The sequence below is a fragment of the Apis cerana genome, linkage group LG5, assembly GCF_029169275.1.
Source record: "Apis cerana isolate GH-2021 linkage group LG5, AcerK_1.0, whole genome shotgun sequence".
NCBI lineage: Eukaryota > Metazoa > Arthropoda > Insecta > Hymenoptera > Apidae > Apis > Apis cerana.
In genome coordinates this window covers 8,410,289-8,433,852 of record NC_083856.1, presented here as the reverse complement: position 1 = coordinate 8,433,852, position 23,564 = coordinate 8,410,289, and the positions used below count along the sequence as shown (strand labels likewise).

Sequence of the window (23,564 nt, the reverse complement as noted above, 5' to 3'; positions counted from 1 at the left end):
TTATTTTCGAGTGGATCGTTTGCTTTCATGAAATATTCTCTCATCCATTAGATAGAAGTGTAAATGCAAAGAAATAGTTATCAAAATGTTTAAAAAGTGAGAGTAAGTAGTACTTATGTACATGTACTACTGATTGTATGCAGTAATATTAACATGTTTATATGTATATGTTAATTTATTGCGGCATGCATGTTTTGCTACAAAATTTTATTATTAAAGTGCTAAAATTGTTATTATAAAGCAAATACATTAGCATATATGTAATATATACGAATGTAGTTTATGTATTTATTTTATCAATGTATTTATTTTATCAATGTCATTATAATGAATATCTGCATTACAGTGAATTATCGAACAATATTTCGACCATGTACATTAGAAAAGTTTTATGTACATACATCCTTGAATAGAAATGTTGGATTGATTCGAATATTTCCAAGTATGACCACGGATTTGGTAAAAACATTTTTACAACCCCCTATTGAAGGTGTTGTGTTGCAATCTTACGGAACAGGAAATGTTCCTTCTAATCGAGAAGATATAATTAAAGAGTTATCCGCAGCTACGAAACGCGGAGTTATCATTGTTAATATTACACAATGTTCAACGGGTCATGTTTCAAATTTGTATGAGCCTTCCAAATTTCTTTATGATGCTGGTACAGTATACGATTGAAATTATATATATAAAAAAAAATGTATAGTTCAAAATTGAGAAACAAATAAAAAGGAAATTATTTCATATTTGAAAAAAACTGTAAAAAAACTTTTAGGTATAATATCAGGTTTCGATATGACACCTGAAGCTGCATTAACTAAACTCGCTTACGTACTATCAAAGGAAGAATGGGATATGCAAACGAAACTCGAAATGATGCAAACGAATTTACGCGGAGAATTAACTGCAGGACGACCTCCACATCTCGAAGATTTAGATCTGGTGGAGGCAGTTGCAAGATCTTTAAAAATCTCTTCGACGACAGAATATCAAGAATTGGGATCAATTCTTTTTCCTGCGATGTTAAATGCCGCCGTGCGAAGTCGCGATATAATAAAACTCGAAGCCTTGAAAACATATGTAAATATATATAATTGACATATTTTTTTTTAATTTGATTTTTTTTTCAAATCAATATATACATATAATATTATTTCTTAGGGTGCAGATATTTCGCAACAAAACGCAGACGGTCGCACAGCTTTACATATTGCTTGTTGCGAAGGTGATTTAAATATTGTTCGCTGCCTTTTACGAATGGGTGCAAACGTTCATATCAAAGATCGATTTAATCGTACACCTCTCACTGATGCGATAGAATTTGATCATCATGAGGTACAATATCATTTCAACGTTATATTTTTTCAAGTTCAAGAAAAGAATTTCACGGATTTTTCATTTTAATTTTCTAGATTATTAAAATTCTAATACAGTGCGGTGCACATTTACATGGAAACGCATGCATAATAGGAGAAAAAATGTGTATTGCTGCAACCACTGGAAACGTGAAACGTTTAAAATCGTATCAATTGGCAAACGCTATACTCTCGCAAAAAGATTTTTCTGGAAGAACCCCATTGCACTTCGCGGCGCTCCATAATAGAACACAAGTTATCAAATTCTTAATGGAATACAACGTAGATATGATATGTTTTGATAAAATGAATCAATCGCCGTATGATCTCGCCATAGCAGTTGGTTCCACAGAAGCAGCGATATTGTTATCTCCTCCTAAATGATCTAACGAATTGAATTCATCGAATTAGCTATAATTAGTAACTATAGTTACTAACTATAGTAAAATATCTCGAAATGAAAGTATAATAATCGGTAACTCGTAGTTCGCTATAATACATAAATAGTATAAAATGAATATCTATTTTTGTATTCGCGTTCTAATTCAAATAATACGATGACAATTCTATGACGCGCAGCAATATTTTTTTATACTATAATAATTGCAAAAAACAACATACCACGAAAATACGTTAATTTGTCACAGAAGCATCGTTAAGCATACGATAATTTAACAAAAAGTGAAAGTTTCAAAATAATGGTGATTATGGCTGTATCACGCAGCAGTGCACGCGAAGATATTTCATAGTGAGTGAGTTAAAATAATAACATATTTCCTTATATTATAAGCTAGAGGAGTAAAAAATCTCTGAAAATGTTTTTAAATTATATACAAAAATATTTTTTTTTATATTTGTACGATAATAAAATATACCTTACATCGTTATACTATTCCAAATTCGTTCATGATAGTTTTTAGAAACTTTGGTGTTATTAAACACTCCTTATAAGCATAAGCACAATCATGATTTCCTTTCCGTCCGGTAATCACAGCATCTTGAATGATTGTACCATTTGTGATGTCTTTGAACCAATTATGACTGTACGAATTCATTCATTAAATATTATATAATATTTCATAATATTAAATTTTTTAGTTTTTTTTCTTTCCAATTTTAATAATACCTTGATAATCCATCAATTATTTTGTCCGCACTCGTTGGATTTTCTGAATGCGTAGCTACTGAAACGATCGAACAAACAATGCGTTGCATACATGGAGCCACGTAATTGTTGCCAAAAATCATTTCGTTGATAGTGTTTCCCATTTCTAACCATTGGCCATTATCCATTGATCCTTTTGAGCAGAAAAATAAAATGAATATAAATAAAGAAAATAAATTTAAATATAAATATAATCGATATCATTTACTCACGGTAATTGAATTCTGGATGCGGTTTTGAGAATAATGGAGAAACTACGCTAAACAAAGTGGTTATTAATCCAACGATTCCAACAGATTTCGCGTTAACATTGAGCAATGGTGGAATTTCATCGTTCTCCCTTATTTTATGTTCAAAAGGTATCGAAATAAAGGGAATAGTTACTGTCCAATCAATCTTTAGCAATTATAAAAAAAAATAATAAATTTTATTTATCTGAATAAAATTATTAAAATTATTAACAATTGTTTATTAAATCTTACACTGAGTTTTTCTTGATCCGAATCGAAAGAGATCAATCCACCACTTGGATATTTTCCAAATTTACTATTACTGTGAGTCCTTGAACTTTTTACTTTTCCATTAATGTTCTCTTTCGAGATAGAAAAATGAAAAAAACATAATAACAACGTAATAACATTAAACGAATTTTTCATGATTATCCTAAAAACAATTTGATAAACTGTTTTAAAAAGGATTCAGCTATAAATAAATTATTAGAAGTAAAAATTTTTTGTTATATTTACCGTAGAGTTAGTAAATCAACTAATTGAAGCGCACTCAAGAAAACATATGACGATTGCTTGATCCTTGCTGGCAGTTTTTGTACAAGAGTCAGCCCACTCTTGTCAAATAGGAAATTCTATTTTCACAAGCAGAATTAACGAACCTAAAAGAAACTTCTAGTTAAATTATTGTCACGAAATTACTATCACATATATATCATAGTTGTTATACTGATCATCGTCACGCCTAATTCCGCAAATTCGCGCATACGTGTAATTACATTTGCACTTACGATTCATTATTTTCACAAAAGTTATTTCATGAACATTTCAATGAAAATTCAATAAAAATTTTCATTATATATATATATAGAAATATTTTCATTCCTTGATTGCTATTTGATTAAAATTAAAGCGAAAGTTTGTATCATATATGATTGAGAAACACTGGAAATATTTTTTAATGTGTGCATTCATATGTGAGGTTCGTTAGTGTATGCATATGACTTTCGTGAATTTTCCAGAGCAACCTGCAGAACGAATTCTATGTCTTAAAATCAAATAGACGACGAATGCATAGCTGCGAGACTGACACATGATATTCCAATTTCACGAAGTTTCTGCGATTTTTAATAAATAAAATATCAAAAGATATTCTTTCTTTTATTTCAATTATTGAAATTTAAAATCATATATATTGCAAATATCATAAAAATTAGAACGATAACATATTGTATAATATCTTGTCTTTTTTTTCTCAATAATATCGTGCGATTTATATTGTTTTTCAAGAAATGTAAAAATTATGGATTTACAAAAAAAATAAACAAAAATGCGTTAAAAGATCCTTATCGATCTTGCGAAAGATAAATTATTTCGGGCTCAGACAATAACGTCTGTCGCAAGTGATTCACAGCGACAGTTTAACGTCCTGCTGCTTCTTCAGAAGAGACGAGCAAGTCACGGACCGTAAGAGTGTCCTATGGAAATCTAACAATGAAAGCGAAACCACCGGTTCCAATTATGTCCATGGTTTGTCATGTCGTGACGATTCGGAGTAGGTGCATGGCTATATATGCTACGAACAATGTTAATATCCTTCAGTTTCTTCAAAACGAAACAATACGACACGCCCTCAAGAATTATTCTCCTTTGATAATTCTAATTTCTTCCAAGGTATGTTTCTTTCAAAGGAGATAGAATCATCAAAAAATAATGTTCTTAATGTATAACGTTTCTTTTTTCTCAAATTTTATTTTCATAGATGCTATTTAATCTTCAAAATCTCATCTTATTCTTATTTTCTTCAATGGCGATTGTTAGAAGCAGTCCGAAATTTGATGATGGAGGGTAAGATTCCTTTTTAGATCTGATTAGTGATTGTAAAAATATATTTTTATTTATAAGATACAATTGATTTTTTTTATTTCTAATTTTTTTTTCTAAATAATGAGCACTCTATTCTATTTATCTCTCTAAATTTTAAGTAATAAGTTCATTATAATTATAAGTAAAAGTCTATTTTAAACAAAATAAATTGTAAATTGTAACAGATTTATACCGAGTTCCATGATTTATATGGATAAAAATGCAAAGTCCCAGGATCAACTTGCTATGCCTTCTCAAGCAGAGCTTCGCAATGAGACTTCAGCAAAACGGAATGACATGGACAGTAACGATATCACGGATCGCAGTCAAGAACCTAGATTCAGTTTCACAAATCTTGGTAGCACAGGAAGTGTAAGTCATCTTTCTTCTCGTTTCTTTAAACATATCTCAATAATTAAATAATGTAGAAATTGGTGCAGGGTTATGGAATATCAACATATGCTCCGGCAAAAATAGATTTAGGAGGATTGTTTTTGGGCGCTATTATAGGAATAGGTTCTATCCTCATTATTCCTAAACTGCTCTACGTTCTTTCTGGTACTTATGGTCATTATGCAAGAAGTAAGTTAGTTTAAATTTCATTTTAATAATTAGTGATTAATTCTGTCTGAAAGATATAGAATCAAAATTTTTATCATTTAATTTTCTAACAAAATATATTTATTTTAGGTGAAGAAAGCGGCTTTACTCAAATAATGACAAAAATGGATGATGTCCTGGCCCACCATGGTATCGATACAACATCCTGCATGCAACGAATTGTGTGTACTTATTCGCAACAAGCTTCTTCATCTGTTAAAGAGGCCAATAAATTAAATAATGATGAAAAAATTTCGTCCTTCGACCGTGTGATTGATACGATTACGACGAATCAAATTTTCCGTACAACTATGGAAGGAACCGCGATACAAGAGGCAGTGGAAGCAGGAAGAGCTGGTCGAAACTGTTCACGGATTTATCCTCATTGCGGATTCTCCATGGAAACTATGTTATCTCTTTTATCAAACGTAATTACTGCAATCGCCGCAATTAACACAGGAAATTCCACGCCTACAGGAACTGGGACTTTATAATATATAATAATATCAGAGATCAAAGAATGTGAATATTCTGATTCGATTAAAATATAATGAATTCTCAGAAGCGTATTTTTAAACAAACGGAATGATAATGAAAATCAATATTATGTTATAGAAGATATTATATAAAAATGTTTTTATATAGTTCCATTTTATTAAATAATCTATATCACAAATAGAATCAATTTCCCATCGGGAAATTTCTTAATTATAAGTATATTCTAATTATAAGTAAAATAGTAATTGCAGATAATTTTTAATAGATTCAAGACAAACAGCATAGTGATTTCCTTTCACATTTATTTGATTTTGTATATATATGAATTAAGAAAAATGAAATTGTTTTCACGTAAAGTGATGGAACCGTTGGTTCGTGCACTTTCGCGTATAACGTGACAACTTTCCTAATAGAGACTCGTGTTCTTTATACAATCTTTAAGTAAGGCAAATAAGATCGTATAGAGTTAAATGGTATAACGATTTATCTTTTAATATGAACACAATGTTCGTTATATATTGTTTTGATCATTCAATATAGATATAATAATTTTTTTTACAATGTATATAAATATATAATCACTTCTATTAATGTATGAATTGCGTGCGAGGTTTTGATTCCTAAGAAAAATAAAACAAAATTTTACAAGATTAACATTGATAAAAATAAATATCAAATATTAAATAAACATGTTAGAATTTAAACTTCAAAATACTTCTTGAGGAATTCATAATCAATGATAGATTATAGAGTATTGTAATACATTCAGATTAGTAAATTCTAATCTTATTTTTACAAAAAAATATTGGACATTCTTTATTATATTTTATATATGTAATTATCTATGCTTATCCTAGAAATTCTTTGGTCCTTAGCGAAAACTTTTGTTGAACGTATTATTAAGCAATATAATTTAATAACTGATATTAATAAACTTAATAAACAAGCAATCAAGCCATGATGCCATTTGAGCGATTCTATCTTAAGATAATTATACAAATGATAGACAATATTAAAACAATTAATGCTGTAATGAAATTCATATTACTTAATAATATGCATTTAGATGAACAATTAACTATTTTATAAACATTATTTAACTTTTATAAGAATAAAATCTTTGGTAATTGTAATATTGTTCGATGTACCACCGTATATGAGCACCGTTAATTGCTACAAATATTTTTGTACCTTTTTCTTTTTCATTAAATTGGCAACGAAGTTTTTTTTTTCAATATAATACAATATATAACTTTTCAATAACTTTCATTTTACAGAAAAATAATTATTTCATGTACTTTCGCTTTGGTAGAAGGAGTATAGCTCCTATAGCGACACACACGTGCCACAAACTGTGCACAATATAATAATTACTCCTTGTCTGCAGAAATGCGTAACAAATGAGGCCGACGGAAACTAATAGAAGACCAGCCGGAAAATAAATGTTCCTGTAAATATAAATAAATTTCACTTTATATAATGCAATATAATGCAAATAATATGAATTTCTAAAGAAAAATAGCTTACCTATAAGGACGTGATGGATAACGAATCGTACCTCTTCTCTTGCATCTTATACCCCAAGAAAAACCAATCAGTGCAGAACCCGTTATAGCTGGCAGGAGAAATACCCAGAGGGCTGTACGATCCATTTCAGCACTCATAGCGAGAATAACAGCTCCAGTTATTTGACAAAAAGCAGTAAGTTTCGGTCCGAACGAAGCCATTGCTACTAATGTTACCCAAATAGACAAAAGAGCGTTGAAGAAGTCGCAGAATTGCAACACACTCAGTCTCATAATGCATACGCTGTATACGTCCTCTCCAGCTTCACAAGCATGATAAAATGTTGAAAAGAACAACACAGCAGCGTAAACTATAGCTTCTGTGAAGTATTGTCGACGTACTGCCACATAAACAGAAGCAATGAAAGCCAGATTGCTGCATGTTAACATTAATACTCGAACTATTATGTCGCTGTTGCTGAGTACATAAGTATCATCCGCACAATCAAAACCTCGGTAAGCACCTGAACAGTGACATGCGGCAAATACGAAACCGCCACTCATATAATGCATACATTTCCCGCGAGAATTGCAGCGACCTTCGATGCAAGGTAATGAAGAAATACGACTCTCTACTCTGGCATCACAGGGATTCATGCAATCACAGTCTTCACATATAGTATTATTCAGACAAGTTCCGATACAATGGCAATTTTCCTCCACACAAAATGCTTTCAAACTTATATGCCAGATTCCTGGTTCTGGAAATGGAATGTGAAGAGTAGCTGGCCCTGTGGAATTCACATAAATGTCCGCGATCGTTGTATTTTCCATACGTGTACAACTTCCACCGGCAGTGATATTCGAATAATAACCTAATAGAACAGGAATTGCTTGAATAATAGAATTTTGTTTTCATTCAATTTTCAATTGCTCACCTAATGAAATGCAAGCGATCACAATGATATTTTTTTTTCCTTTATCTTTCATGTCAACTATTTTTAATCCTATAGTTAATGTACCACCAACATCATATACTCTACCGATTTCGAAGCTAAGGACGGATAAAGTATTTGAAGTTAAATTAAAAGCTGATGGTTTTATACTGTTTCCTTGCAGATGTTCATAATCAAAGAGAAAAAAATCAGGTAAGGATTTCCTCATTAAATCCACTAACTTCACTTGATCCAAGTCATAATTGGATGAATTATCGAATAACTGCAAGGATACATTCGAGGAGTTTCCAGAGAGCAAACGAAGAGTTACATAATGAAACGCATCTGAATAGGGCTTGAAAAATACAGTGCCATTTGTAGTATTCAATATCATTCCTGTTAAATAATCTTCCGCGGTCACGTAAACCGCGATCGTGCATTCTTCACCGCAACTTGATGTAAATAATAAATTAGACTCCATAAATTCATCGGGAATTAATAATTGTATTACAGCTGAATCCATGCTTTCATTCATATGCACTTCATATTTCCATTTTGGATCCATTGACGAAACTATAGAAGCAGATTCTAATAGTAATTCTGCATCTAATATAGTATCACACGATGCTCCAAGTCCTGCAAATATGTAATAATATATACATTACATATTATTACGTTATTAACATCAATTCTTCTTTGTTTGTAATTTATTCATTAATTTGGTAATTAACCTTGTTGCGTAATCTTTCCATTATCAGGATCGCTCCAAGATCGAAACGCAATGGCATACCAATCGCCTGGTGAAGGTGCATCGATTCTTATCGAATCATTATATCCATTACTTTCCATATCTAAAGAATAATATCGACGTCTCTCTTTCATAAGTTTTGCTGCTATCTTCGATCCATCAGGTCGTACGAATGGTAAACTGCCAGATTTCAAAAATATAGAGACATTTCGAGCTGAACATCCACCTATTCCACCAATTTTTTCTTCTTTTACAGTGAACCTAAAGATACATGAATCATATTTATTTATTTTTTACAATAAAAATAAAGAAATTGAATTTTTTTATTCAATTTTAATCAAAGTTTACTTGAATTTTGCAGCGACCGTGCAATCCGGAACATTGAAGTGGATAATAGAGATGTGACGATAGGCATAATAATCGTCGAGAACATTGTTGGGTCGATGAGCAACTCGCTCGAGTTTGCCGCACAGACCTTGTTCTATCACGAAAATCCATGCCAATGAAATGACTAGTACGTCTCGCATATTATAGATCCTACTATTCGCCACATAACAAACTACTTCTAATCAGAGATGTGTTTTAACAATCTACACAGATAAAATATATTTATAAAATATATCTGTAATCTTTTTTTTTCTTTTCTTTAATAAACAAAAAAATTTTTTGCTTTTTTCATTGTGAGATCATTCGAAGTTTAAAAAATTCAAATCATGATATAATCATTTTAAATTGTATGATATTATTTAAGATTACCATGTAATTTTGCAACATAAATGAGGAAATATTCCAATTTATGATAATTCTCAAGAAGGAAATGATATAATAGGAGTTACACCTTCGCAGTAAATTTTTTCATTTTAAATATTAACGAAGATTTGCGCGATATATACGATCAAGTAAGTAGGTCAAATTTCATTACCAATTCCCGCGTTTCCTGTATTTGCAAGATATAATAGTTTAGTTTCTTTGTACTTCCATGATATGAAACAGAATTGCTACTTGTTATTGTAAACTGTATAGATACTTCAATTCAAGTTCAATAAAAATTAAAAAATAAAATAATGATAATTTAAGGATTTAAATTAAATTAAATTTAAAATTAATCAAAAGCAAGTTTTATTTAATAATTAATTAATTAAAAAAAAATGATGTCAAATAAAAAATAAGAGTGTAATAACAAGGAAAAAATATAAAAGTTATCTGATGGCTTACGAACTAATTGATTACAAATAAAAATTGAAAAACAAGAGAAAAACAATTCTTCGAGTTTGATACAACTTGAAATAAATTATCCAAGTATTATGCATTAAATTATACATGAAAAATTGATTTTCTATAATACTAATCAATTGAAATTTAATAATTAATTGTTTTGTTTGTGAACTCGTTTTTATAATTTATTTGATACAATAATCAGCAGATATGTTAATTAATTCCTATTTTGCACATATAATTTAATACATAATATATAATATAATTATATTTCAATTTAATTCAATTATAATCAATTAAAGTTATTTAAGATTTACACAAATATTTTTTAGAATGATATATAAAAAATGTTAAATATTCGTTTAAAAAAATGAAATTTTTTAATATGTTATTTATATTTTTTAATAATATTATAAATTTATTAATTATTATGAATTTAATATTTGATTGATTTATACCTGATTAACTTAAATATCTTGATAATATGAAAGCAACGTGGCAATTTGTATCTTACGTATTACTTTATATGTATACATTGATATCCGATTAATGTTGTTACACATGTTCATAATGTTCTATGCTTCACATGCAGTCGAACAGATTAAATTTTTTTAAACGATACTGCTTGATAAGCTGTGACAAATAAAGTCAACTGTTCCGATTATCTTTGCTCGGTATAGCAACAAGTGTCTTTAAACAATACTCATTTTAAATCTTCATCGTCAGGCAAGTTTTTCAACCAATCTAAATTAGCGCGCGAATTATTGACGATGAATTTTATCATTACCAATTAAATAATTTTGTCGATGTTAAAAGAATGGCGACTAAGTATGTGATTATCAATCAAATTTAATATATATTAATATATACTGTTAAAATTTTTTATTAAAATTTATAAATTCATACTCATACATACAGTTTAATTTGTGTTTCTAGGAAGAAATAACACTAGTAATCCAAGCAAAAACCTCACTAGTCTTAGTCGTTATATCTTTCTGTAGACCGATCATCGATAATAATAATCATGCGATTTTGTACATACATATAGGCGCGAGAATACGTACCGGAAATTCATAAGAACACGTGGTCACTTTGACAACTATTCCTGATCTCACGTGAGAGTGCGTTCGTAGTCGTTCAACAGACTAAAAATCCCCGGGAGTTGTTTATTGATCGTTAAAAATTTGTGCTATTATTCATCGGTTAAATGCACTAATAATTGTGAGATTTAGTGTAAATGAAGATTCAATGTATTAAATAAATTGATATCTATAACTATTTAGATTAAATAAACTTAAAAGTTAATAAAAGATTCACAATGATTCGAGATTTCTTTTTGATCGGGCGGTTAATAGACAATTGAGACTGTGTCGCGTTGTCGAGGCGCAACTCCAACACGTGGGTCGATCAGCTGAGCAACTACGCTCACTCGAAACTTTAATGTGATCAGCATCGTAGGTTTTTGTATAGTGTTATTTTTATCTCTCAGTAGTGTATAATTTCTCATATAATCTCTTTTCTTTATTTGATTGATTTGTTATTATAGTATAATCTCATAGTTATATCTTTTATAAATAAGACTGAAAAAATATTATATTTATGAAAAATAAATCATATAATTTTTGTATTTAAAAATAAAAATTGTCACAATTTTATAAAATATCTTTTATATTTATACATATAAAAATATAATGATATGTATGTTTAAATTTTTATAAATTTTAAATAAATATATTTATATTTGTTTTTTATGAATTTAAAATAGAAAAATAATTTTCATTAAAATTCCCAAGTATCCATCCATCTTAAAGAATGCATTGGACTTTCAGGATCTAATGAAGAAGGACCAATCATACCATAAGCTAATGGAGAAAACAAATAAAAACTGTAAATAAATAAATTGATTAATAAATATATGTATTATACATATGTATGTTCATATATATTCATATATATATATATATATATATATATATATATATATATATATATAGTCATTATTTAATTGCATTTTTATATTTACCTATATATGATACTTGAAATAACAATAGCCATTATTGTATGATATATAACATATCCAAGTTTGTTTGGAAATAAAATAATTAAACTTTCAAGAATATAATTTAAAGTTGTTCCACTTAACATTGAACTATATAATAAAGCTGGGAAATAATGATGAAAATATAAAACTCTAGTCATTGCCCAAAATGGTGCATAATGCAATATCCAACCAATAAAAAGCCATTTTCCTGCATTTAATATTTTATTTCTTTGTTCAAGGATAGCAGGACTTTCTATGCAACCACGTTGTTGCCTTACGCAAGCATGAATGTATAACATGATAAAAAGTATTAAAAATATAATATTACCCCACCAAATAATAGGATTTCCAAGTAAATATATCCTTAAACTGTTACCAGAAAAGAATTGACCCTAAAAAATTTACTATTTAATTACATTTTTTAATTTTTTTGTAATTATATACCTACTCTATAATTAATAGGCCACTGCCAAGGACGTGATGATACTTCTCCTTCTTTAACTTTCAAATCAGAATTTCCTTGCAACATTACTGCATGTGATTCCAAAAATCTATCTAAAAATCTAGGTGCATATACTTGAAAGCTGACATTTGGTACTGTAAAAAACATTATTAAATAGCAAAAATGCTATATGCTATGAAATATTATATATTTAATTATTTGATATTTATAATAATAAATGTAATAAATATTGAACACACTAACATTTTGCATAATTATTATCTTCAATATTCCATAATGCATTTTTATCTCTCATATTTGGATTACATGAAACCTCTTGTTGACTATAAGCCCTAAAGAATTATAATTTTTGTATATATAAAACTTTTTTTCAATTTTGTTACTTGAAAATATATTAAATCTTGTAATTAACCATTTTGGTAATGTTTTACCACTGCATGTTAAAACACAATGATATAGACAATGCACAAATTTTAATTTACTTGTCACTGTTTCAACTATGTCACCATCTTTACCATTTACTATTAAAACTTTCCATACATCATTAGCATCACCAGTACCATTCTATAAAAATCAAGATAGACCATTTTTAAATTATTATAAATAAAAAATTAATATAAATTAAATTATTATAAAAAATAATTACTTCACCATATCCTGTAACTTGATAATGTTTTTTAGAAATAGGTGCAATCTCTTTATGAGAATGCAAATTTCGATGAGTAATAACATGTTCTAAGCGTATAAGATCACCATGTTTTACTAATATCGGTTCCGACGGTATATCGTCAGTATCAAACATTTTTATAAGCCACAAATTATTATCATCTTTATGCGAATAAGTTGTAATCTGATGAAAAAACATATTAAAAAGAAAAGAAAAGGAAAAAAAATATAATATAAATATATAATAATTATTAATAATGATAAATAGCAATAATTATATAATAATATAATAAGATTAATACTTGTTGTTGTCTAGCTCCAATGCCTTCTGGATAAAGATGCCAATGAGAATGTAAATATCCTCCACCAGTTCTATGGTTTTTTAAAGTAATTGTCGCTCCATATGCTAATTGTCGTGGCATTGTTGCATTATATAAGGAATTTCCTTCTAATAAAGATTGAAATTCAGAACTATAAAATCCATCTCCACTTCCACTATAATTAAATTATTTATTATTATTATTAATATTTCAAATTATATATTTATTATATATTTATATTTATATTATATATTTATAATGTTATTATATTATTTTATTAAAAATTTGTATATATATAATAAAGAAAATTTTCACCTTTTACTTAAAACAGTAAGATGAATATAAAAGAATAACATGTACAAAAATATTGGTATAAAAATTAGACAAATACATCGTGCTAATAAATGTTTTCCTACATTTATCTGTAAAAATTCAATAAATAAATTAAAATAGTTATCTTTTAATGATTACTAAATATATATTTATAAAATAAAATTATAAAATAAAATATTAAATTTATAAAACTTACAATAGGTTTAGTGAGATCTCCTAATTCTCTCCATAATTCAAAAGCAGTGTTAAATCCAACTAACAAAACAACAAACAAACCAACAAATTTTACACTAATTGTACAAGCAAGAGAAATTCCTGTGAATAATAACCAACCCCACCATTTCCATGTAAATGGTTCATTATAAAGAGAACCTACACGGGTCATGCCCCAAATTGCACACATCATAAAACATAATAATATAGGATCCAATAAAATATATTGATTTAATGTCAATAATCCCACATCTAAAATATATAAATTATAAAGCAATAATACTTATTTAAAATAATACTTATTTTACTTATTACACATTATATATATTAAATAAACACAATATCATACATAAATATAATACATACCAAACAATATAAATAATGCAGAAAATGTTGCTGCTTGAATAGATTTTGTTAAGTCCCATATAATAAGATATGATAAAGGAACTATAGTTGCACCTAAAAATGTACAAAACTGAAACATAAAATATATTTATTTTATTATTAGATATTTTATGTTATGTTTATGCTTATAATCTTTATACAATGAAGTATACTTACAATTCTCATACCAACATATTTAACATTTTCAAATTTATCTCCTGGTTTTTCAAAGGGAAATGTTCCATCATAACCAGTTACATATCCAGATAATGCTATTAACATCTAAAATATGATATTTTATTAATTTTAATATTTTTATAAATAACAAAATAATTTATGTATATATTATTTACCTTTCCAAGAGGTGGATGAACATCAAAGAAGAATGTTCTATTTATATACCAACTTCCCATTTTACCAAAATGAGTCTCATCCCAACTAAAATATTCAATATTTATATAAATTAAATATAAATTTAATGCAACAATATTTCTTTACAAATAACTTACCAAACATGTTGTGGTTCTGTAACTTTATAAAATCTTGTTCCTGCTGTGAGTATTATAATAATTCCAAATAAAAGCCACCAATTCCTGTGATTACATTATGAAAATATATATAAAAAAAAAACAATTTAAAAAATTCAAAACAAATTAGAATATAAAGAAAAATGTTTAAAAATTCAAAACAAATTAGAATATAAAGCTACGTACAAATCGGTTGTTTCCCTTTTTTCTATAACTTTAGATATCTTATGTAAATTTTTTATTTTGTGTGTACATTCAGAATTACTTATATTCTTCATGTTACTATTATTAATTATTATAATAGTTCACAGAAGCCACGAACGTTGATTCAGACAGGTAAATTGAATTTCGAGAGTTAACAACTATTCATTCAGATCAATTTTGAATAGATTAACAAGTACGTACAAATAAAGTTAAAATAATATTAAATGCAAGTGAAATAAATACATAGAAAATTTATTGAACATAATAACTACTACAATATTATTATACAATAATGTTTAGATTTTGATATATGCATCTTACTATATACATAATGTATATAATATAGTGTATATGAATTCAAACGTATGCTAACGAAATAAAGATGCACACTTTTTTTTTTTTCATTTGTTTAATAATTTAAATTAGTTTTATACAATATTTAATTATAAAAAATTTTGAAAATGTAGAAATTTTATATTTCAATGTAAATTTATTCTATTTTAAAATATTTATTTTCTTTAAGAACATCTTAAAAGTACCGCTATGTTTTGCAGAAAAGGATTATAAAAATGAATCTTCATTGTTCATCAATCATTTTATTATTGATTTTTTTTAAATTAAAAAATTGAATATTTCAAAGTTATATAAAATTCATTTATTTTTAATTATTAATAGATAAAGGTTATAGAAATATTTTAAAATAATTTCAATTGTTGATGAATACTTTACTAACTAAAACGGTAATTCATTGTCTTTGATATAAATTATATTTATTTAAGTAGATTATTTTAATTCAAATCATTAATTATTGTAGAGCACATAAATAAATATCTTGATAAATAAAAATAACATTATTATTATTTAAAATTATATACAAATGTTTCAATATATTTTATAAAACTATTTTAATACAGGTCTTTGATGTAAAATGGATATATTGAACATGTATAATCAAAAAATAGTATTGCCTGGTCCATCAAGCCGAAAACGATTACTCGACAAGTCTTTATTAGATGTACAAAAATTAAATACAACTACACATAAAGAAAAAGGAACAGATTATATAACAGAATATGTACAAAAAGAAGAAAATAAACTTTTACAGGTATGTAATTTACAACTTAAGTATTATTTAGCATTTTATTTATTTATGATATTTTTAGACTGCAAATTATTATAATGCAAATAAAGGAAATTTTGATGATGTATCACAAGGGACAGATGCTATACAAAATATACAGAATGAAGAAACAATGAATATTTACAAAACATATCAATTTGTTTATCATACAAAACCTAATTTAGTAGTTACTTCTAAAAGAGATCAGATAGTGTCTATGATTGAAACTAATTCAGTTGTAGTAATTCAAGGACCAACTGGTTGTGGTAAAACTACACAAGTACCTCAATTTATTTTAGATTCCTGTTATAAAAAAAAACTTCATTGCAATATTATAGGTAATTTTATTTTATTTTGTAATAATATTTAATTTACATTAAATAAAATTCTTTATATTTTTATAGTTACACAGCCTAGAAGAATTGCTGCTATAAGTATTGCAAAACGTGTCAGTAAAGAAAGAGATTGGCCAGTAGGTACCCTTGTTGGATATCAAGTGGGTCTAATAAATCATACATCCAGAGATACACGTTTGACATATTGTACTACTGGAGTTCTTTTACATAAATTAATAAATAGCAAAAATATGTTGGAATATACACATGTCATATTAGATGAAGTTCATGAAAGAGATCAAGATATGGATTTCCTTCTTCTTGTTGTTCGGAAGCTTTTACATACAAATTCACGTTCAGTAAAAGTTATTTTAATGTCTGCTACATTTGAAGTAGAAAAATTTGCTAAATATTTTTCTTCCCCTGTGGGAAATAAACTTGTTCCTGCACCTATTATTGATATACCAAAAAAAACTTTGTTTAATGTTGGTATTTATTATCTTTGTCAGATGACTGTATTAGGACCGGTAAATGTTTTACATTGCTATTTAAAATAAAAATAATATTTAACATTTGATTTATTTAAATGTAATATATTTATTATATTATATTTTTTATTTTATTATAGATACCTGAAATTAATGCTACTAAACCAAATATTACAAAAAAAATGATAGATTTCTGTGTTAATCTTATAAAAATTCTTGATGATGTAGATATGAAAGCTGATGATGCAAATTATGATCCAGAAACAAATGTTTATGAAAGACATGTGATTCTTGTATTTTTACCAGGAATTAATGAAATTGAAGAAATGAATAATTTATTATCTTTACCAAAACATGAACAAGCTAAATGGGATATAGTAATTTTACATTCGTCAATTACAAATGAAGAACAACAGCGGATTTTTCAAAAACCACCTCATGGTTATCGTCGCATTATTTTATCTACAAATATTGCCGAAAGTAGTGTTACTGTTCCTGATGTAAAATATGGTTTGTTTATTTAATTACAATAAGAAGTATAAGAGATTTTGTATAAAACAGTATTTAATTTTATATATTTTTTTAGTAATTGACTTTTGTTTAATAAGACAACTTGTTACGGATCCACAAACGAATTTTCAATGTTTAGAATTAAAATGGGCAAGTAAGGTAAATTGTGAACAAAGGGCAGGTCGTACTGGCCGAGTAATGGATGGTAGAGTATATCGATTAGTGCCACGAGCATTTTACGAGGTAATTTCTATTAATAATTTAAAAATAATTTAAGTAAATTTATTTAATAATTTAAAAGTTAATATAAAATTTTAATAAAATTATTAAAATAAAATAAAAATTAAAAATTACAGAGTATTTTACCTCAAGAAGTATCACCCGAAATATTACGATCTCCACTTGAAAATGTAATTCTCAAATCAAAATTATTAGATATGGGTGAACCTAAAGCTATTTTAGCGCTTTCTCTTGATCCACCTAATCTTGGAAATTTGGAAAGAACAATATTATTATTAAAGGAAGCAGGAGCATTATTAAATAAAGGCAGTGAAATACAACCTCTTGATGGAGAATTAACAGATCTTGGTCGAGTTATGGCTAATTTACCCCTGGATATTCATTTATCAAAATTAATTATGTTAGGACATGTGTTTAGTGTTTTAAAAGATACAATCATTATTGCAGCTAGTCTCTCTGTTAAAGATATGTTTAGTAATCCATTTCAACAAAAAATGTTAGCTTATAATATTAGACTGAGTTGGGCAGCCAATTCTTGTAGTGATTGTGTTGCTTTTATGAATGTATATAAAGTATGGATTACTGAAAAAGCTAATCGTCGACTCAATAATGACATTGAAGAAAAAGCATGGGCATTGAGGAATTTTGTACAGATTAGAGTGTTACGCGAAGTTAAAGCTATGGTAACAGAATTAACTAATAGATTGGAAAAATTAGGTATACAAGAAAGTGCTGGAGTTAATAAAGTTGTATGGAAAGAAGATGAACGACCATTTGTTTTAAAAATTGCAATTGCTGGTGCATTTTATCCAAATTATTTTGTTAGAAGCATACCAATATCAGAAAATCAATTTAGTGAACATGCTGGAGTGAAATTGTTAGGAGGTTTAGATCCATCAAAGACAGTATATTTACAAGGATGGCCTATGAGACAACCTGGACTTTTGTATGCTAGAAGATTTCAAGATATTTTTAAAGAGCATTTAACAACTTCTATTGGAAAAATAAATGTATCTTTCGATAATTCTTCTCGTGTTTATATACAATTTTCTAAAGAAATATCTGAAAAAGAGTATAATTATACATCAAGAAAAATATGTCCTTCTGTTTACAAAGCAGTTAGAATGAGACAATGTAACATTCCTATAGAAATACCGATTTTAACTGAATCTATAGCTATTCAACGAGCTGATGAAATGAATTTGAATAGAAAATCATTTTTTCTTACTCCTGAAAATATAATAAAAGATAAAATTAAATCCGAATTACCAAGTTTACGAGTAACGCGTATTCCTTTAACTATACAAAATGTATGTATTTCTAATGAAATTATAAATTATAATAATAATCTTAATAAATTTATATTTTCAGGTTAAAAATCCAGGTCGTTTCTGGGTTCAAATGCGTAATCCTATAACTAGAGAAAGACTGAAAAAAATAGAATCAACTATTGAAAAAATGAAAGATCAATTCAAAACATTTAAAGTAGCCCCAGAAACTGGTACATTAGTAATTGCACCATATGAAGAAAATAATTTCAAAAAATATTTTCGAGCAATAGTGAAAGGTCATAGATCATTAATACCAGAGATATTAGTTCAAGTTTTTTTTATGGATTATGGTTATTCAAGCGAATGTCGATTATGTGATTTGAAATATCTAGAATGTAATAATGATATTTCTAATATTCCTGCATTGGCTTTTGAATGCAAATTAGCAAAAATTCGACCATCTATAGCACATAGTTTTAATGACGATTGGTCACAAGCTGCATTTGATTTATTTTGGACATTAATTAATAAGTCTGGTTTACTTTTTGGTGAAATTTATTCTATTGTCAATAGCGTTGTTACAATAGAATTAATTCACAAAAACGGAGAGGAAGAAATTAATATAAATCATAGTCTTATTGAAAAAAGATTGGCAATAAAAAAGGAAGAAGATTACTTTTCACGCTTTAATCATAATTTAAGATTACAACAATCAGAATTATCGGATGAGCAATGTTATCATTATGAAATGTTACAGTATAATCAAGATTATATGCCTGATATCTATCCAGATCCACCTGCAGATATTGAATGCAATACAACAGTAACTTTACGGGGACCATTTTCACCATTAGAAATTGAATTAAGTCATCTTATTATGGCTGGAAGAGATAAAAATGTAAAAATAGCTCCCAGTTCGGTGAATTCTGTTCTCTTAGACACTGAACTTGAAGATTCTTCAGTACGACTTTTAGTAGCAGGATCTGTTTCACAAAATATATCTGGACATCATTTAACATTATATAATACAACATTAATGCCACGTCTTCCTGGATTAACTGCTTTAATTATATTAATTTTTACACCATATATGGAATTACGACGCAATAATTTTGGAAGTTATTATATTGGTGCATTATGTGGATTGGGTTTTGATCCTCTTACTAAAAAAAGTATTTTTCCAGAACATGATCTAGAACTTCATTTTGATGCTGAAATTACTATAGATGATTTGCAATTTGTAAGTGTATTGTTGATAAAATTTTGTTTAGTTGCAATATATTTATTTTTCTCATTTATAATAGATAAATAGATTGCGTCATTGGATGAATATTGGAATGCAAGTTTCTTATCAATTTGAAAGTAGAAATAACATGGAAGAAGTTATTATTTGTCAAAATAGAATAAAAGATGCATTGTTGAAATTAATTGATAAAGAAAGAAAAATTCGCACTATTGAATTTATTAATAATTTTGATAAGTGGGGTTTATATAATGAAAATTTATTGCTTCATCCTAATAAGCCATCCATGATTACAAATAGTATATATAAATTGCATAATGCATTAGAATTGGAAGATGAAAATGAATTACAAGAAATTACAGAACATGTAAAAAAATTACGAATATTAGCAACTGAGTAAGTAAATTACTAAAAAATTTATTAAATATTATTAATTTATTTCAATTATTTCATTTTTTAATTAATATTTTATTAATATATAGGGATCCAAAAAAACCTGAAAATACCAATATTCTTTGCAAATTGTGTAATCTTACGTTAACCGACATATTTGATCTTCGCAGTCATTTGTATACAATGAGACACAGACAAAATGAAGAAATATTAGGAATTAAACTTTAAGTCATAACAAGATAGAAAATATATAGTTCTATCAATTTTATTTTATGTAAAACATTTGTTACATATGTTAATATGTTAATATTTCGTCGATAATTTGTTGTTCTATTTTAACAATATAACATATTTTTATTTCAATCCTATCTTTAAGAAGCATAATAATTTTATTTTTTTATAACTTTACAAAATTATTGCTATTTGTTTTTTGTAACTACATATTTTTCATTGCATTATGTAAAAAAATCTTTAATATAAAATAAAATATATATACAAATAAAAGTGCTTTATCTATTATTCAAAACATATCTACAGATCTTGTATTTATATATCTTATATGCAATATGGCGTCTAAATAATGGCATATAAAATATATTCTTTTTACAATTTTTTTTATGATATTGACAAATATTTTTAAATATTATCCAATACTATCATATGGTGACTGTAAAACATATACACAATATAAACAAGTACCTTAATTCAAGCACTTGTGAATTAATATTTTAAACTTCTCTTTGAAGATATCGAGCACCAGGCTGAGTATATAATAATCGTCCAGGAACATTAGCACCAGAAGCACTAACATAAGTACCTGGTGGTGGTGGAGGATATGGAGCTGGTGGAGGTTGTGGTGCTCTTACTGGATATCCTGATGTGATTCCTCCAGTTTTTGCACCCTGTTTATGAATTATATATAATGTATTTATATGTTGAGAAGATCATAATATTTAAATATAAAAAGAAACCTGTGGAGGTTGTTGAATTGGAATAGCTCCACCATGAACAGTAACATGGCTACTGGGCCTCAAATAATATTTATCTTCTGCATAAGCACCTTTATGATCCAATGAATGCAAATTTGTGACATAAGCTAATAAATAAAAAATATTGCAAGTCTCTCATTAATATATATGATTTAAAGAGATTAAAATAAAATATCTATATAAAATTTAATATACCAGTTTGGTGTGTTGATAATGTTGCTCTATTGCTTGAAAGATATACAGATTTGGTTGGTTCAGGTTCTCGAGATGGTTGTGAAGTTGGCGCAGAATAACTATAAACACTTTGACCTGTAGGTGCTGAATAAAAATTGGAGGCAGAATATTGATTGTTCTCTGCAAGAAAATACATTATACCAAAATTAAGAATGTGAAATGCAAAAATAATTGTTGATGGTTTTTTAAAGAAAAAACATGGAAATTAAAGAAGGTTTATATTCACTCACTGTTCCAGAGAACAGCTCGGGAATCGCCAGATCTCCTAGCTGCTTCCTCAGATTCTATACAGGCACAAATATCTACTTTTAATATTCTTTTTTTGTCTTTTTTTCATATTTCTGTTAACACGAAATTATAGCTGTTATATTTTTATATACTTACTGGAAGGTGGAGGATTATAACTTGGTATTGAAGGTGTTGGTTTATATCCATAACCAGTATGGTATGGGGAGGCAGTTGGAGGTGGCGAAGGACTATGTGTTCTTTTTAATGGTCCCTAAAAAAAAATCTATAAGTAAATTAATTTTTTATAAATAAATAAATTTTTCATACATTTACAGTTGGTAATAAAGTATGTGTTGGTGCACCAACAGCTACTTTATAAAGAGGACTACTGCTTCTTGGTAATGGAAGAAACAATTGTGGATGAACTACTCTAGGACCTGTTCCAGGATATCCTACTGCTGTTAAAACTTCTGTGCACACACTATATAATAAAAATATTTAATTACAATATATATTTTTAAATTATATATTTGTTAAGAAATATGATATAAACCTTGTTTCTTTAATTAATTGTCGTCTTCTATTATCATCTTCATTTAAAACTTTTTTTAATTGTAAGAACAATTGATGCTTCTCATCTTTTAATTGCGAAAGTTCATTTTCTAAATTTGATATTTGTTCTCTAGTTTCACCTAAAGTCATTACATCTTGTTTTTGCTGTCGTTCTCTTTCTTTTCTTTGACGTTCTTCTTCTGCGTCTGCTTCTTGTTCTATATAATTAAAATAAAGAGATAATAACAGCAAAAGTTTAATGAAAATTTCCTGTAAAAAAGGTTACCTTGTTTTTTTCGTTGTCTTTCTCTTGTAATATGAGTCTTTAATGCTTGCCACATTTGTTCACTACGTTGAGGAGGACCCACGATTACTGCTGGCATTGTTAATTAGTTTTCTCTCGATCTTAAAATAATATAATTCTATTAAAATAAGATGAAAAATCTTGTCAAGATATACTTTTTGTATACATTATTAAGAATAATATAAATAACTTAGTCACAGACGAAATATAAAATAGATATAATTTCTTATGAATTTTTGTGTCACGTTAACTGTAATACCGACCTTAAAAAATTTTCATCACAGACGAAGTACAGAATAAATCTAACATTGAATACATTTTTTGTTCGATGCTTTTAGGATCTTCTTATCATTTAATATCATTTTCAATTATTAATATCATTCTACCGATTT

At 27.3% G+C, this 23,564-nt stretch overlaps 7 protein-coding genes and 1 long non-coding RNA gene across 22 annotated transcripts in view; 4 read left to right on the top strand and 4 right to left on the bottom strand.

The window, feature by feature from the left end:
• The window catches only part of LOC107994390 (L-asparaginase), a 10,235-nt gene extending 7,790 nt beyond the window's left edge, over nucleotides 1-2,445 (top strand). For all 3 annotated transcript variants that reach the window (XM_062074881.1, XM_062074880.1, XM_017051268.3), the window contains exons 6-9: nucleotides 347-661; nucleotides 776-1,080; nucleotides 1,162-1,335; nucleotides 1,413-2,445. In XM_062074881.1, the coding sequence (XP_061930865.1) occupies nucleotides 347-661; nucleotides 776-1,080; nucleotides 1,162-1,335; nucleotides 1,413-1,739 (1,121 nt within the window). In that variant the 3' untranslated portion in view covers nucleotides 1,740-2,445. The remainder of the gene's footprint in view (nucleotides 1-346; nucleotides 662-775; nucleotides 1,081-1,161; nucleotides 1,336-1,412) is intronic.
• LOC107994392 (uncharacterized) lies at nucleotides 1,766-4,198 on the bottom strand. Of its 2 annotated transcripts, none has more exons than XM_062074913.1 (6): nucleotides 3,267-4,198; nucleotides 3,003-3,183; nucleotides 2,733-2,916; nucleotides 2,482-2,653; nucleotides 2,236-2,396; nucleotides 1,766-2,164 (listed from the first exon to the last, which is right to left on the bottom strand). In XM_062074913.1, the coding sequence occupies exons 2-5, from the start codon at nucleotides 3,174-3,176 to the stop codon at nucleotides 2,240-2,242; spliced, it is 687 nt and encodes a 228-aa protein (XP_061930897.1). In that variant the 5' UTR covers nucleotides 3,177-3,183; nucleotides 3,267-4,198; the 3' UTR covers nucleotides 1,766-2,164; nucleotides 2,236-2,239. The 2 variants fall into 2 exon arrangements, with proteins under 2 accessions (XP_061930897.1, XP_016906762.1); XM_017051273.3 differs by lacking the exon at nucleotides 1,766-2,164 and having other exon boundaries at nucleotides 2,174-2,396; nucleotides 3,267-3,409; nucleotides 3,539-4,198.
• On the top strand, nucleotides 4,193-6,361 carry LOC107994391 (uncharacterized). Its single transcript, XM_017051272.3, has 5 exons — nucleotides 4,193-4,421; nucleotides 4,510-4,595; nucleotides 4,799-4,985; nucleotides 5,054-5,195; nucleotides 5,304-6,361. The coding sequence occupies exons 1-5, from the start codon at nucleotides 4,242-4,244 to the stop codon at nucleotides 5,705-5,707; spliced, it is 999 nt and encodes a 332-aa protein (XP_016906761.3). The 5' UTR covers nucleotides 4,193-4,241; the 3' UTR covers nucleotides 5,708-6,361.
• LOC107994387 (transmembrane protein 8B) lies at nucleotides 5,848-11,319 on the bottom strand. 4 transcript variants are annotated; one of them, XM_017051264.3, is made up of 6 exons: nucleotides 11,179-11,319; nucleotides 9,248-9,489; nucleotides 8,883-9,160; nucleotides 8,155-8,787; nucleotides 7,239-8,091; nucleotides 5,848-7,159 (listed from the first exon to the last, which is right to left on the bottom strand). In XM_017051264.3, the coding sequence occupies exons 2-6, from the start codon at nucleotides 9,424-9,426 to the stop codon at nucleotides 6,997-6,999; spliced, it is 2,106 nt and encodes a 701-aa protein (XP_016906753.2). In that variant the 5' UTR covers nucleotides 9,427-9,489; nucleotides 11,179-11,319; the 3' UTR covers nucleotides 5,848-6,996. The 4 variants fall into 4 exon arrangements, with proteins under 4 accessions (XP_016906753.2, XP_016906754.2, XP_016906755.2 ...); XM_017051265.3 differs by lacking the exon at nucleotides 11,179-11,319 and adding an exon at nucleotides 11,031-11,170; XM_017051266.3 differs by lacking the exon at nucleotides 11,179-11,319 and adding an exon at nucleotides 10,573-10,712.
• Nucleotides 10,805-11,884, top strand: LOC114577049 (uncharacterized). The gene is made up of 2 exons (XR_003696789.2): nucleotides 10,805-10,942; nucleotides 11,051-11,884. It is a non-coding gene; the product is annotated as an uncharacterized LOC114577049 (long non-coding RNA).
• LOC107994386 (protein O-mannosyl-transferase 2) lies at nucleotides 11,765-15,390 on the bottom strand. Of its 3 annotated transcripts, none has more exons than XM_017051262.3 (14): nucleotides 15,248-15,390; nucleotides 15,044-15,127; nucleotides 14,888-14,972; nucleotides 14,712-14,816; nucleotides 14,517-14,625; nucleotides 14,134-14,402; nucleotides 13,920-14,026; nucleotides 13,587-13,779; nucleotides 13,265-13,468; nucleotides 13,031-13,182; nucleotides 12,862-12,950; nucleotides 12,604-12,752; nucleotides 12,138-12,547; nucleotides 11,765-11,999 (listed from the first exon to the last, which is right to left on the bottom strand). In XM_017051262.3, the coding sequence occupies exons 1-14, from the start codon at nucleotides 15,337-15,339 to the stop codon at nucleotides 11,894-11,896; spliced, it is 2,154 nt and encodes a 717-aa protein (XP_016906751.1). In that variant the 5' UTR covers nucleotides 15,340-15,390; the 3' UTR covers nucleotides 11,765-11,893. The 3 variants fall into 3 exon arrangements, with proteins under 3 accessions (XP_016906751.1, XP_061930857.1, XP_061930858.1); XM_062074873.1 differs by having other exon boundaries at nucleotides 11,765-11,976; XM_062074874.1 differs by lacking the exon at nucleotides 11,765-11,999 and having other exon boundaries at nucleotides 12,420-12,559.
• LOC107994385 (probable ATP-dependent RNA helicase spindle-E) lies at nucleotides 14,946-21,369 on the top strand. 4 transcript variants are annotated; one of them, XM_017051261.3, is made up of 10 exons: nucleotides 14,946-15,088; nucleotides 16,180-16,370; nucleotides 16,429-16,723; nucleotides 16,790-17,247; nucleotides 17,349-17,718; nucleotides 17,795-17,961; nucleotides 18,075-19,268; nucleotides 19,330-20,469; nucleotides 20,534-20,868; nucleotides 20,955-21,369. In XM_017051261.3, exons 2-10 carry the CDS (start codon nucleotides 16,194-16,196, stop codon nucleotides 21,091-21,093), a joined length of 4,275 nt encoding a protein of 1,424 aa, XP_016906750.1. In that variant the 5' UTR covers nucleotides 14,946-15,088; nucleotides 16,180-16,193; the 3' UTR covers nucleotides 21,094-21,369. The 4 variants fall into 4 exon arrangements, with proteins under 4 accessions (XP_016906750.1, XP_016906749.1, XP_016906747.1 ...); XM_017051260.3 differs by lacking the exon at nucleotides 14,946-15,088 and adding an exon at nucleotides 15,260-15,397; XM_017051258.3 differs by lacking the exon at nucleotides 14,946-15,088 and adding an exon at nucleotides 15,366-15,458.
• On the bottom strand, nucleotides 21,115-23,564 carry LOC107994384 (G protein pathway suppressor 2). Of its 4 annotated transcripts, none has more exons than XM_017051256.3 (9): nucleotides 23,436-23,564; nucleotides 23,155-23,273; nucleotides 22,870-23,086; nucleotides 22,644-22,797; nucleotides 22,473-22,587; nucleotides 22,319-22,390; nucleotides 22,050-22,208; nucleotides 21,837-21,961; nucleotides 21,115-21,767 (listed from the first exon to the last, which is right to left on the bottom strand). In XM_017051256.3, the coding sequence occupies exons 2-9, from the start codon at nucleotides 23,249-23,251 to the stop codon at nucleotides 21,594-21,596; spliced, it is 1,113 nt and encodes a 370-aa protein (XP_016906745.2). In that variant the 5' UTR covers nucleotides 23,252-23,273; nucleotides 23,436-23,564; the 3' UTR covers nucleotides 21,115-21,593. The 4 variants fall into 4 exon arrangements, with proteins under 4 accessions (XP_016906745.2, XP_016906746.2, XP_061930891.1 ...); XM_017051257.3 differs by having other exon boundaries at nucleotides 22,319-22,372; nucleotides 23,436-23,559; XM_062074907.1 differs by lacking the exon at nucleotides 23,436-23,564 and having other exon boundaries at nucleotides 23,155-23,364.